This window comes from Aspergillus pseudonomiae (assembly GCF_009193645.1).
Source record: "Aspergillus pseudonomiae strain CBS 119388 unplaced genomic scaffold BDV37scaffold_61, whole genome shotgun sequence".
In the NCBI taxonomy this organism is placed as follows: domain Eukaryota; kingdom Fungi; phylum Ascomycota; class Eurotiomycetes; order Eurotiales; family Aspergillaceae; genus Aspergillus; species Aspergillus pseudonomiae.
The window spans coordinates 126,367-140,474 of NW_022476053.1; the positions used below are offsets into that span (position 1 = coordinate 126,367).

The 14,108-nt window shown below is 49.5% G+C and overlaps 5 protein-coding genes across 5 annotated transcripts; 4 read left to right on the forward strand and 1 right to left on the reverse strand.

Annotated features, from left to right (window-relative positions):
* Positions 1 to 197: 197 nt before the first annotated feature.
* BDV37DRAFT_254468 (MARVEL domain-containing protein) lies at positions 198 to 1,316 on the forward strand. Its single transcript, XM_032082634.1, has 4 exons — positions 198 to 460; positions 517 to 629; positions 692 to 817; positions 871 to 1,316. The coding sequence occupies exons 1-4, from the start codon at positions 308 to 310 to the stop codon at positions 1,019 to 1,021; spliced, it is 543 nt and encodes a 180-aa protein (XP_031938964.1). The 5' UTR covers positions 198 to 307; the 3' UTR covers positions 1,022 to 1,316.
* Positions 1,317 to 1,497: 181 nt separating this feature from the next.
* On the reverse strand, positions 1,498 to 5,463 carry BDV37DRAFT_285506 (ABC transporter ATP-binding protein; the record flags this gene model as incomplete). Its single annotated transcript, XM_032087745.1, has 7 exons — positions 1,498 to 1,747; positions 1,802 to 1,917; positions 1,982 to 3,916; positions 3,970 to 4,524; positions 4,578 to 5,152; positions 5,204 to 5,315; positions 5,371 to 5,463. 7 exons carry the CDS (start codon positions 5,461 to 5,463, stop codon positions 1,498 to 1,500), a joined length of 3,636 nt encoding a protein of 1,211 aa, XP_031938965.1.
* Positions 5,464 to 6,187: 724 nt separating this feature from the next.
* BDV37DRAFT_273512 (sulfotransferase family protein) lies at positions 6,188 to 7,365 on the forward strand (the record flags this gene model as incomplete). Its single annotated transcript, XM_032085070.1, has 4 exons — positions 6,188 to 6,241; positions 6,474 to 6,674; positions 6,730 to 6,833; positions 6,891 to 7,365. The coding sequence occupies 4 exons, from the start codon at positions 6,188 to 6,190 to the stop codon at positions 7,363 to 7,365; spliced, it is 834 nt and encodes a 277-aa protein (XP_031938966.1).
* A 924-nt stretch (positions 7,366 to 8,289) lies between these two features.
* Positions 8,290 to 9,935, forward strand: BDV37DRAFT_296139 (CRAL-TRIO domain-containing protein; the record flags this gene model as incomplete). Its single annotated transcript, XM_032090051.1, has 3 exons — positions 8,290 to 9,027; positions 9,226 to 9,325; positions 9,382 to 9,935. The coding sequence occupies 3 exons, from the start codon at positions 8,290 to 8,292 to the stop codon at positions 9,933 to 9,935; spliced, it is 1,392 nt and encodes a 463-aa protein (XP_031938967.1).
* A 931-nt stretch (positions 9,936 to 10,866) lies between these two features.
* Positions 10,867 to 12,894, forward strand: BDV37DRAFT_254469 (Cupredoxin; the record flags this gene model as incomplete). Its single annotated transcript, XM_032082635.1, has 2 exons — positions 10,867 to 11,148; positions 11,205 to 12,894. The coding sequence occupies 2 exons, from the start codon at positions 10,870 to 10,872 to the stop codon at positions 12,690 to 12,692; spliced, it is 1,767 nt and encodes a 588-aa protein (XP_031938968.1). The 3' UTR covers positions 12,693 to 12,894.
* Between the last annotated feature and the right edge of the window lie 1,214 nt (positions 12,895 to 14,108).

Genomic DNA, 14,108 nt, shown 5'->3' on the forward strand with positions numbered 1-14,108 from the left:
TAGCTTTCCCAAAGCAGGCAAGGAGTTGACAGAGATCCAAAGTATACCTACAGGTCCCCGTATCTCTCTTGGCCATGACATACCACTGGCACCAGGGACAAAACACCATGAAGTAGCCCCGTGGATGGCAATTATCCCCGACAACATATGAGTTGGGTGGCAAAAGTCAAAACTGAAATCGTTCGACTGGTGACATCAGGACCCAGGAAACCCGAATTGCCGACATATTTAAACTCCGTGTTCAATCTGTAAACATGGACAGTAGTTCCTTTGCGCTCTCAGGCCATATATTCGGTGGACATTCACGATGACAAGTAGCGCGCGAACAAGTGACGCTCTGAGCGTCCTCTCCCTTTGTATCCATGTCATTCAATGTGCCAGTGCAATTATTGTGCTCGGGATTACGGCTTGGGCAGTCCAGCACACCAAAACTACTACCGTGATATACTCCCTGGTCATCGCAAGTCAACCTCATCTACCCCCGGCTAGGCCGTTCATCTAACAACAATATACCAGGCGGTTCTGACACCTGCAGTATACGGAATCACCTTAACGATAAGCTGTCTGACCAGGCGTCGCAAAGGCAATTTCATTCCAGTGTTGACTTTTGACTTGGCATTCTCGTACCTGTGCGTCGCAGATCACCCCCAGACTCCATCTCACATCCTGTACACTAAAGTCTCCCCTGTAGCTGGCTTACGGCCTTTATTCTCTTGGCTCGCGATTTTAACCATGTCGGCTGTCGTGTGATCCTCTGGAACGGGGAAACCGTTTGCAGCAGAAAGTACGCCGCTGAAGCCTTCAGCTTTATTACATTGTGAGTATCTTCAAGATCGTTTTACGGAAACTTGTTCTCATTTTGTGTCACAGCATTGTAACTTTGGCATCATTTCTTGTCGAGTTTGCATTTATGTATGAAGCTAAAGGCGAGACGCATGCGGGGGAAACCAGGGAAGTCGGACAGAATGATGATTTGGGTACATTGTCGCGAAATCTCCAAAACTATGGTCTGATGCCATGAGCGGATGAGGGAATATGTTCGAGCTTGACGATTGATTGGCAGTCATTAAACTCGAACGGGATTGACTACACGAACTAAGCCACTCCGTGCCATTGTAGTTGACACCGAGCTCGCCCCTAAAGAGGCCGACATAAATTAAGGGCCCTGCGTTATCGACAGATCCGCGGGCTATTCTCCTATTAATGCATAGAGGAAAATCCCCGATGCGTCCGTTTCCAGATGTCGTCAAGTATGCCCGCACTAGCCCGTAGTTGAAGGTTACCAGGTTGAATACTCTGAATCATGCGGTTCCTCCCAGGCAACTATATACTCGCTGTCTCTTTTTGACACCGAACGGCTTTGTGTGCCACATTAAGACTCAGATCTAATTCACCATCTAGCACTAGCTAGGCTGATCAGCTCAATATGATATTCCTACACAACCCATGGAAAACCCGGCGTGTATTCTTCAACCTTCAAGATCGCTTACATGAGGATTATATACTTTCAAGGCCTTGCAATGTAAATAACTGCCAGTACAACCCCTGTCGAGCGACCAACTCCTCATGAGAGCCGCAATCGACAATCTCTCCCTGATCCATCACGTAGATGCAATTCGCGTGAGTGATGGAGGCCAGACGGTGCGCGACTGCAATCGTTGTCCGCTCTCCTCCGGTAGCAGTGAGAGCCTTTTGGACATGCTTCTCGGAAATTGTATCCAGTGCAGATGTTGCCTCGTCCAGGAGCCTTGAAAATAGTCAGTAGACTTGCATCTGCAAATGTTGATGGACAAGTACATACAGAATCTTAGGCTTCCGGAGCAGTGCCCTAGCAATGGCGATTCTCTGTCTCTGCCCTCCGGACACGCGACTGCCTTTGCCACCCACCGGGGTATCAAGGCCGTTGGGAAGGGAGATCTGGACACGAATTAGCTACTTTCACGTATTGTATCCAGTGCTATAAGGGACCCCAGCCACTGACAATAAAGTCATGGATATTCGCGCTTTTACAAGCGGCCATGATTTCATCCTCGGACACATTCTCCTCGTTGCTCAGCAAGCAGTCCCGTATGGTGCCGCCAACCATCCACTCGCCTTGTCCGACAAACGACATTGTACGTCTGAGGTCGGCTAGATTATACCCACGGACATCCATTCCACCCACTAGAACTGTGCCGCGGGTGGGGTCGTAGAATCGTTCGATCAGGTTGAGGATTGTGCTTTTTCCACTCCCGCTGGGGCCGACAATGGCAGTAAGCTGACCGTGTTCGGCCATCAGGTTAATGTTTCGTAGAACTGTGGAAGGGCCACGGGGAGAGGGAAACTCGAATTCCACCGATGACAGGATCACACCTGTTGAGGTTTCCCCTGGAACTTCACCGTGCTGGAGGCCCACGTCGATTGCGGGTCGGGTGAAAAGAAGGTCAGCCAGCTGAACGGCCGCACTCCGGGCCCCTGCAATATCTGGCGCATATGAGAAGACCATTCCGGCCGCCTGGGAGCTCCAGACAATGGCCGTGAAACAGATAAAGAATTGCTGGACGCTATACTCGCCAGACGCGACCAGCTTTACTCCACCGTACCAGAAGAGAAAGCCAGTGACCCAGAAGACTAGAGACTGACTGGCTGCGTACATGATGCTTGATACAAGGTTGAACCGCAATGTTCGAGGTTGCTCGGCTTGAAGCTTCTCACAGTATCGATCGACAATCAGATCTGCAATACCAAGAGAGGCTATCGTGGTGGTTGCCGAAACAGCCTCACATGCTGCGCCTGCTGCATCGGTGGCTCGCTTCGTGTGAGACTCGGCCCATGATATGACCCAGAACCGTAAGAACCCACAGGTGAGCAGAATTGGAATGGTAGATGCGGCTACTAGCCCCAGCTTCCACCCGAATGAGCAGGCAACGGCTACAGCGGCTACGAGTGTCATGACACTGTTGAGGATTGCCCCAAAGGTGGTCCCACTGACACCCGCTAACTTGCTTGCTTCGGTCGCAAGGAAGGCGGTTAGAGTGCCAGATGAGTTCTCTACTCGATTGAAGAAGGACATGTCTTGGTTGACAAGAGAAACAAACGCATTGGTGCGTGTTCGGTAGACCAGTCGGGCGCTAGTGATGGCAAAACAGATTCCCTGGACCGTGTAAAAGAAGAATTGGCAAATTCCGAGGACAACATACATCAGGGCCCAGAATGTGGGATCATGGCCGTCAGTTGCTAGACTTGGGGATATATTGGAGACTACTGCGTTTCCGAAGAGTATCGCTTGCAGGGGGTACCCTGCACCGGCAAACGCACTCGCAAGTATCCCAACGAGCATGAATACTCGCTCAGGCTTATTAAGGTGCCAGACTATCTTCACAAGTCCCCAGGTAGACCTCTCTGCCGAACTCTCCATGGCGTCTGTCAGACGTGCAGCAGTCTCTGGCTTTTGGGCAGACCCTTTCTCCCTCCAGTTGCCTTGTCTCGGTCGTAATGGCGGACGGGCTTGTGCAATTTCCTGGGCTCGAACAAGACTTGCGTACTTCTTGCCCCGCGATATCAGCTCATCGTGGGTTCCCTCCTCGATGATTCTTCCTTGTTCCAGGAGCGCAATTTTGTTGGCGCTTTGGATGGTTGACAACCGATGTGCAATGATTACCATGGTTCGCTCCTTCGAAACCCCCCGCAAAGCCTCTTGAACCGCTTGTTCGTTTTGGGTATCCAGTGCTGAGGTCGCCTCATCAAGCAGCAAGATTGGAGGATTGGAGATAACCGCTCGCGCAATAGCAATCCTTTGGCGTTGGCCACCTGAAAGAAGACCTCCAGCTTGACCGACCCTGGTGGAGTACCCCCCAGGGAGACTCAGAACGAAAGCATGAATATTTGCTAGTTTGGCTGCCTCCTGTACCTTGTCCACAATTGTGTCCTGGTCGAGCTGCGTAATTGTTAGAATATATTTCATATACCAAATTAGTCTTACAAACTTACGTGATCAGCCTCTGCACCTAGACCGTATGCAATGTTCTCATGGATTGAGGTATTGAATAAGAATGGCTCTTGTGCAACGAACCCAATTTGAGATCGCATCCACTGAAGATTCAGTTGATTCATACTGTGCCCCCCAATGAATACATTCCCTTCTAATGGATCATACCATCTTTGGATGAGAGCCAGCAGTGTTGATTTGCCAGCGCCCGAGGGACCAACAATTGCCATTGACGTCCCAGCTTCAATCTGCAAGCTAAGTCCGTCCAGAACGGCCTCACTCTGTCGACCAGGGTATGCAAACCTGACGCTCTGGAATTCAATATCTCCGTTGAATGAGGAGGGTATCACTCCGGAATTTGTTGAAGCATCAAGGGGAGAGACACGATCGATCGTAGCATAGATCTTGCTGGAAATCGCCTTGGCTTGCACGACTGAGACCGCAAATGGTGCAGTCTGGGCCAGCAGAACCCCAGCCATAGTGCATGTCAGCAAAACAGTCACGATATCTGACAGGCTGGATTCTCCTTTTTGTAAGAAGCGATTTCCCTGCCAGAACTGTGAATGATATGGTGAGTTGCCATCCACACAACAATGGTAGAGTCACCTACCGCAAGTCCATACCCCCAGAGAATCACCGTCATCGTGAGAGCTATCATCATTGCCATGGCTACTTTGCTTCGGAGATCAGCTCCTAATGCTGGTATCAGCATCTGTTCGTATCGCTTGGACAACCGCCCCTGCGCGCCATCTGCGATCATGCTGCGGGCGCATGCGAATACGTCCTCAGCAAAGTCCGCCGATTTCACATACACACTGCCACTTTGTTGCTGCATTTTTCTCATGTAGGCTCCCAGTGTCCCCGTGATTACGACCATTCCAATAGGCATGCAGATCAATACTAGACCGAGACGCCAATTGCGAGATAGCGCAATTATCAGCGCCGCCACAAACGCAAACAGACCTGTCAATAGGATGCTGACTTTGTGAGATAAGGTATCGAGTATGAGACTAATATCATTCGTGATGCGCGTAGTCACCTCCCCCGGACCCATAGACTCGAAATATGCAGCATCCTGCCTGAGGAGCGCAGACAGATACGCTCTCCGTAGACGGTAGGTACTGGACTCCGCAACCCGAGCAAACCCCAAAGTACTAAGTGATAGCCCAACGAACGAAACGATTCCTCTCAGAGGTCAGTTGAATGTCGTTGGAGGTGGAGCAGTTGAGGTTATACCAAGATAGATGAAATACACGGCTAGATGGCTGGTATCATGCGCCAAGTCATCGGAGGACGTTTTGTGCTTTAGAAAGTCGCTGAAATGCTGGGTGAAGGCTCCAATGACAACCTGTTACGTTGCAAATTCAGCAAGTTCCTATGCTGCAATGAAGGACCAGACTTACAGGAACAGTAGCCAGTGCTGCTCCGGCCACAGCGGCCGCGACAGCGCCCAGGGCCATCGTTAACCGATCGACCGTGGTGACATATCGAAGCATCTTTTGCTAATTGCTATTGTCTCCATCGCCCCAGACTATAGCATGAATACCTAGTAAGACAATTTGAGCAAAGATTAGTTCTCAGGGGGAAAAGAGACAGACAGACCTAGGGGTAACGGACAAAAGGGGCTCGTGCCTAGAAGACGAGCGCGGCGAACTTAGTACATTCCACTGCGTCCCCGGTCTTAGACAAGTCTGTGACTATCATCCCCACTTGGATCAATACCAGATGAATCTGATACAGAAGAAAGTCCCGGAACTGGACAAGGTCAGCGCGACCGTACCGAAATCCTTCTACTGCAGCTCCTAGCACACCATTTAGTGTTTGCTCCGCACCGATCTTTCCTCAGAGACGCTCGCTCTCCATGCTGATGCTTGGGGGTTTCGACATAAACCATAGCCCCTGGCACTTGCGGCAATTTAATAAGGTTCGACACCATTCACAGCACCTGAACCGGCGGTAATTTATGATATCTTCGCCTGCGTTTGGATAGCGACCAGTAACAGACTGGGTGCATGCCCGAGATCGAGCGAGGCAGGGTCAATATAATTTATGATGGATCCTCCAGCGAGAGATCCGTTGTGTGGGAGTCCAGGGATGGAAGCAAGAACCGAATCGCACAGGTCAGGAACACGAGTCGATCCATCATATTTTGACGCCCTCCTTGCTTCCCAAAACATTTTCATTTTCCTCAAGTAGGACGCCACCTTGTGAGATACAGATATGCACACCAAAATCATTGCGTCAAGCGACAAAATTGTCGGTGTTGACAGCACTGTGAGTTGGTACTCCTGTGTCGATATATTTCGATACTTTCCAGTCATCTGAGCAGGTGGCTTGTCAAGGGCTCTGTTTAATCCGAAAAATACTCGGCATCGAACAGTATGCAGGCCAGATTTCCGACCAATATTGACCGCAGGAAATGCCGTCGGACCGTCCCAATGAAAGTGCTGGTGCTTGGGTTAAGCAGGACCGGGACAGATTGTAGGTTGGCATCATACACTCCTAGAATCTGCGCGGCCTGACCATCATAGCGATTAAGAAGGCCCTGGTGAACCTAGGCTATTCGGATGTATATCATGGTTATACCGCTGCCACTGAGAATCCCCGAGACTGTGAGATGTGGCTGGATGCAATGGCGGCCAAGTGGGATGGGATAGGAAAACCCTTTGGCAGAACAGAATGGGACCAGCTTCTCGGCCATTGCCAAGTATGTAACGCTCGCGCCATTTCCATGCGATAATGTGTAGGCTCATAAACCGCAGGCGGTTACCGATATCCCCGCCGCAGTGTTTGCCAAAGAGCTCATCGAAGCATACCCTGAGGCGAAAGTAATTCTAACAAATCGGAACGCTGAAGAATGGCACAGGTGAGAATAGCGACGCTGACTGATGTAGGTGCATATTGGGCGCTAATAGAAGCACAGATCTGTCCAAGCCACTCTTCTCAATAACGTTTTCCATCCCTGGTCATCGGTCGTAGACACTTTCGCCATCCTCACTCGCAGTCCAAATCGATTCACTCGCAAGATGTTCATCCGTGCTTTCACCGACTACTTCCGGGGCGACTTCCAGCTCCACGGTGTTTCTGTTTATGAGACCCATTACCAAATGGTGCGCAATATGGTGCCGAGGGAGAACTTACTGGAGTACCAGGTCCGGGACGGATGGGAACCATTATGCAAGTTTCTATCAAAAGATGCCCCCAAGGGAGTTCCGTTCCCCAATGGAAATGACAGCTTTGAAACCACGAATCGGATTTGGGCGCTGGTAAATAGTGAGGTCCAGCGACTGTTAGGACTTCTATTCCGTGTTTTGGCAACTATGGCGCTCCTTTATGCCATTGGTACAGGTGCATTTATAGACATTGCGCTTCCTATGATATCTGCTGTAGAGAAGTGAGGGCGTACGTTGAATGTTAATTTTAATTAAGGGAGATAGGAGGATCTATCGTGCGGGAAATTCAGCGACTTGAGTGTCTACAATGTTGTCATACCTTTAGGTAATGAATATTACACTGTCCGTTGGTGGAACCAGGTACTAGATTTAGTGAAATCCATTCTCCCTTCGCAATTTTACGAGTTTCCAAGCGACGTCGGTCATTGCGGTTGTTGGCTTCATATCTTTTTGCTCTACCCAGTTTACGATTTAGTACTAGACACGCAGCCCAGTGGACTTGCGGCAGGAAGAAACAGCGGAAAGCCACACTATGGCATCATCATTTCTGCCGTGGTCTCCCTACCGTTGTCAATTAGGGATCTGCGAACTGAGTATCAACACCAAGGATAACCTTCACGCTTACCGCGGCTCTGATTACACAAAGTCCGTGTGTCCCAGCGACGTCGGACGACATACCGAGGGCATCGTAGTGCTGCTGCTACACAATATATAACCATATGCCATAGGACTAATAGGCTACTGTAAGTTACACCTACAACTATCCAGTCCGCACCGCAAATCGACAGTCTTGGGGTCTTCATCCACTTCGAATCGACATCTCCTTGGGAAAGCAGTGCGAGGGTGTGGCTGATATTCCTGCACTAGACATCAAGGTTTCATATCGTCCGCCAATGAGCGAGAATACGATGTTTAAATAGAGGGGAAATCAAATGTTTAGCGCTTGGCTCCGACCTCCGCAATCGAGATCCGAGGTTTTGTCGATCAGGGTTGCGGGGGTGGCTTTCATATGCCGCGGCTGATCAACGAGGCTTAATAAAGGCAAAGTAGCCCTGCTTCACGACGGGCTTCACTTTGACCAGTGGGTGATTCCCTGTATTGTACCTGAGCTCTCTCGCGGCGTGCCTCTGTTCTTATTGTCTTGACACCATGGCTGCCACCAACGCTCCAGGATACGTAGGCAATCTTTCGTCAGACCAGGAAGCCAAATTGCGCCAACTCTGGTCCATCATTCTAACCTTGAATGATATCCGCCAGCCAGAATTCCAAGATGTGACTTTGGAGACCCAAGAGAAACAACCTCGGCCTGTCCACCGTCGGAGCTCGTCTCTTTCGAAGACCGTGTCCAACACCACCAATTCAAACCTTCCAAAGGACCTAGATCAGATCCTATTGAGTCTCGGAATCAACAGCAGCGAGCTAAAGTCCATCCGCGACTGCTTGAATCGGGCCTCGATCAATGAGATCCGCCACAGTTTGTTAAAGACCGCCAAGCAAGATCACCCCGATGGCTTGCTCCTCCGTTTTATGCGGGCTCGTAAGTGGGATGTCAGCAAGGCTTTGGCCATGATGCTTGAAGCCTTGGTATGGCGCGTCAAAGAGCAGCATGTGGATGAGCTGGTCGTTTCCAACAGCGAACTACGAGCGTTGAAAGAGGCACAGGATAAGTCGAATCCAGAGAAGGCGAAGGCTGGCAGTACATTCCTGGCGCAGATGCGCATGGGCAAATGCTACATTCATGGAACAGACCGTGCCGGTCGCCCGATCGGAATCGTGAAGGCACGACTGCACAACCCGAAAGCACAGAGCGAAGAAGTGATCAAACGCTACATCCTGCATGTCATCGAGTCCGCACGGCTAGTCCTGGTCCCCCCCGTCGAATCAGTGGTACGTACCTCGTTGCTCTTCCTGTTTACCAGGGACAAACCCTTCGGTGCAGTCGTCCAATCTCAAGAGGATAGCACTAACGCTATATGACAGAATATTATATTTGATATGACTGGCTTTTCACTCTCTAATATGGTGAGTGATCTGGCCCCTTATTGATTATGCATAAGACTCGGCTCACAATGGTTTCCTGCTTAGGAATATGCGCCCGTGAAGTTTTTGATTGACTGCTTCCAGGCCAACTATCCCGAGTCCCTTGGGGCCATGTTGATCCATAATGCGCCATGGATCTTTTCAGGTGAGTAGTTTTGTGTCCTCATTCTACCGAGGAACGTTAACTGAGTCGTGCAAAAGGGATTTGGAAGATTATCAAGGGGTGGATGGATCCTGTGATAGTATCTAAGGTCGACTTCACCTACACTGCTGCAGACCTCGAGAGACATATAGCTCCTGAGCAACTTGTGAAGGAGCTAGGTGGAAAGGACCAATATGAGTATCAGTTCATTGAGCCGGTCGAAGGCGAGAATGAGAGAATGGAAGATACTGTTACCCGGGACACCCTCCTTTCGGAGCGTGAGAAGATTGGCGATGACCTACTGAAAGCGACTGCCGAGTGGATAGAAGTCGCCCAAGAGGACAACTCAGTGAAGATTGCTGCTGCCAAAGAGCGCAGAAACGCTATTATTGAACAAATGAGAGTCAATTACTGGGATCTCGACCCTTATGTACGCGGACGTTGTCACTTAGATCGCGCTGGTGTGATAGGCGAGGGTGGAAATATCTCATTCTATCCGACTGAAGAGTCCGAAATGGAAATTACAGAGACCAAGGCAGTAGCAGTGAAATACATCGCAAGTTCCCAGGCGAGGGTGGTGGATGCTCCCATTCCGGATATAACGTCGGCTTGATTACCTTTCGTCATAGAAGCTCTGCTGTTTCCTTATACGATCTACACATGATTATAATTCTGTTTTTTAGTCCATAATACAGACCTATCTATGCCATGCTATATTTGCGCGATCTGCAGATGATTCCTTGATTATTTGGAAGATCGAAAGGGCTGAACATCCTCAATTCGCTGCCCACGTTACCAGGGTCAAAGAAACAATAGCCCATTCTGCATAGTTATTCTGACCTTGATTACCTCTCAGCATAAATCGCATAGCGACTTTACAGATAAACGCATGCTTCGTAGAGAGCAACTTCGTATCTGAAGCAAATATAAGCATTTTTGAGTTTCTATATGTACTGACAGAACCATTAATGATCATTAAGGGAGCCATATTGAAATTTTCTTTCTACGATATGTTGTAGTGCAATACAGTAATGACCATCGAGTTACTGAAGGTGAGGCAGCAATAAAGAAACAATTTTCATGGACACGATCTCGAGTAATATACAGGTTTGGCTCATACACACAACCAGGATAGATGAACGTGCGAGTGTGTGGTTCTTATCGTATTACCAATACTCTTGACAATGCAGGGACGCTGAATGCGTGCCAAGAGCTCACTGCAGCAGATCTAGGGATAATCGCCAGCGAACCCCCAGCCCCCAAAGGAGCCAACCAGCGACGTCTTATGTCGATCCAAGTGGGCTCCGCCTCGTATGTAGGAAGCCTTAGTTAGAGAGGCCCCAGTCATAACTGTGCATTCTGTTAGCATTCCCCATAGCATTGATAATAATTTGATCAGCCCTCCATAAAAATAACCGCTAGACCCACATGGCATGATGGGCACAGCCGCCTTGATATCGTGAGTCTTAATAAATAGGAAAATCTTTTTCCTCCTCGCGCCTTTCTCGCTTTGTTCATGGATAGATCTCTCTCCTCCAATTCTGATAATGGGGCTGCTATGTGCAAATATGCGACGTATCTTGCATACACTCTGCCTGGTCCTAGGGTTGGTGACAGCAACTCAGGGCCATCTCGTTCTTCATGACGACTCCTTTCAGCCAGACCATATCCTTCGGGTGACGGCTCAGAATTTCAACCAGGCATGCATGGACCGATACTCAGTCTTGGTAAATGGGTCGCTTCCAGGCCCCCAGCTACAGATCCAGGAGGGTAAGGTGAACTGGATCCGTGTCTACAACGATATGGAGGATCGAAATGTCACAATGGTACGGAACTGGCTCCCTCTTCGCGACAGATGCCTATAAACTCACATTGACAACAGCATTGGCATGGCCTTTCTGCCTTTACTGCACCCTTCTCCGACGGTACTCCCATGGCTAGTCAATGGCCTATACCCCCTGGCCACTTCTTTGACTATGAAGTTCGCCCTGAGGTCGGCTATGCTGGCACGTATTTCTACCATTCCCACGTTGGCTTCCAGGCCCTCACTGCCTGGGGTGCACTTATTGTAGAATCGGCCCAACCATCCCCATACCAGTACGACGAAGAGCGTGTTATCGCTCTATCAGACTTCTTCGCTAAGACAGATGAAGAGATTGAGGACGGCCTCACCTCTACTAACTTCACATGGAGTGGAGAGACCGGCGCGGTCCTGGTGAACGGCCAAGGCCGACTGGCTAGTAATGCTACTGGGTCATGCAAGCTGGCCGCTATCAGTGTCGAGCCTGGAAAGACCTATCGTCTACGATTTATTGGGGCAACTGTGTTGTCATTTGTTTCATTGTCAATAGAGAGCCATGATGTGCTTGAGATTATCGAAGCGGACGGCCACTATACCAAGCCTGTCAATACAAGTTACTTACAGATATCTAGCGGCCAGCGCTTTAGCGTGCTGCTAAAGGCAAAAACCGAGGCCGAGCTACAACAGACAAAGTCCCGACAGTTCTATTTCCAACTCACCACCATGGGCCGGCCAACTGTCCTTACAACCTATGCAGTTTTGGAGTACCCATCCACTACCACGACCGATCTCATTACTGTCCCTGTCACTTCTCCACTCCCGGTGGCTAATATCACTTATGGCTGGCTGGACTACACATTAGAGCCATACTATCCGGATCCGAACTTCCCAACTGTTGAGGAAGTAACCCGGCGCATCATTATCAATGTTCACCAAAACGTCAGTGACCGTACCATTTGGCTTCAGAACGGGTACGACTGGGTGGAGACATATCCCAAGTCACCATATCTAGTCGATATCTATGAAGGCAAACTAGACCTTGACGCCTCGTACAAGCGGGCAATTGCCAGTGGCTATGGGTTTGACAACCAAACCCGTCTCTTCCCTGCCAAGATGGGTGAGGTTTTAGAGATTGTCTGGCAGAATCAAGGTGCTGTTAATTCCGGTGGTGTTGAGAACCACCCGTTCCACGCACACGGCCGACATTACTATGACATCGGTGGCGGGGATGGGCTATACAACCTAACGGAAAATGAGCGCCGTCTGAAGGATACCCATCCGGCAACTCGGGACACAACTGTCCTCTATGCATACAGAAAGACAACGACTGCTCTCCAGCCATCTGGCTGGAGGGCATGGCGTATCCGGGTTACGAATGCCGGCGTATGGATGGTACATTGCCATATCCTTCAGCACATGTTAATGGGCATGCAGACAGCCTTTGCCTTCGGCGACCAGACGGCTATCAAGGCGCAGTCTGGAACTCCGGATGCAGGCTATTTGACGTACGGCGGGTCGGCATATGGAAATGCCACACATTGCCCACGTGTACGGCACTTTTTTACCTGACGTACTAGGAGTTGTTGAACCTATCAACTTTCCAGTGGTGTTATTGTTTATATACATAGATCGAATGGGCTATAATCGGTACTCCCTAGTAATCAAGGCCTGAAAATAAAGGTGCAATCGACATTGCGCACCTTCATAGAAGACCCTGGGAGATAGAGTCGCCATGTAATAAAATAATTACCCTCTGTCATGCGCGTCAAGAAGCTGGCAGAAGTCGGCATGGCGCAAACGATACCCACATAGCCCCAGATTTGACTTCTATAGAGTAGAGCCTTCGGGTCTGTTAAGATGGAATGAGTCAGCATTGACATACAGATCTCCATTCAAATATAGTGGAAATATTGATAGGAGAAGCTTATCCTGGAACTACCTTTTCTAGCGACTGACTGTCGGCTCTATATAAAGAGGTTTATCTAGTTGTCTACCGGAGACATTCTCCTATCACGTAAATGTGATGTAAATAGCACAGCACAGTCGGTACCATGCAGCAATGAAGCTATTGGAAGGATGCATTAATCGATATTTAGGCGGCTTTCTCGCAAGGGTACAAGGATGATCGTTTAGGAAATAATACAACCATTGTGATAGTACGCTTTTGGGTCAACGCCCAGTTATCTGTGGAGAATGTCAACCCATTTAGCATTGGGGCAATGTTGATCCAATAAGCGCTTCAGTTCACCAGACGGCGGGGCGTCTATTACTAGAACTTTGCTATGCTTTCTTTGTGTCATCGTGTATACATGTTCACTGCCACCTTCCCGTTTGCCCCGTTCCTCATCCTTTCTCAGTGCAATCTCTTTCTCTCCTCCCCCTTTTCTGGGGGTAAAACCAGGAGTTACGGCTCCTGATGCTATAGCCAACAGCCACAACCCGCTATAACAAAGATACTATCAAGGATGTTCTCTAAAATTCTATCGTGGCCTCACGACAAAACCTAAAAACATACAGAGGTACCAAGGCATTTTCCCGGCTGAAGCATCAGCCACAATGGTGAAGACCCTGGCTACAGCAGCCATTGCTCTATGCCTGTCAGTGTGGGTTCTAAGAGTATTGGCGACACCACCCGGGGTTGGAGTTGGAGATCGGCCAAATCAACATCGGAGCCAGCACACACGAGAAATACACGACCAGCGTCAGAATACTTGGATACTACCGTTGAGATATCTAGAGAATATACCACCAATATCAGGCAGGTCTGGCGATGTCATGGCATTAGAAGACAGTGGGATCAATGTGACAGATATCCAGCGACGCCCAGCTCCTCCAGTCAGGCTCGTTGCAAGCTGTGGATCGCCAAGCCGACGACGCTTCACGGAGCTACGCCTGGATAATTGTCTTGGTTGGAATCCAGCTGCTGAAAGGTTTATCGCACAACAGAAGTATAGCTCTTCCCGTCCAGTTACTATGCACCGTGGG

Coding starts and splice junctions, on each gene's coding strand:
- BDV37DRAFT_254468 (XM_032082634.1), top strand. CDS start 308: ATGACAAGTAGCGCGCGAACAAGTGACGCTCTGAGCGTCCTCTCCCTT. Junction 461..516: donor TGATATACTCCCTGGTCATC/GCAAGTCAACCT, acceptor ACAATATACCAG/GCGGTTCTGACACCTGCAGT. Junction 818..870: donor GCCTTCAGCTTTATTACATT/GTGAGTATCTTC, acceptor TTTGTGTCACAG/CATTGTAACTTTGGCATCAT.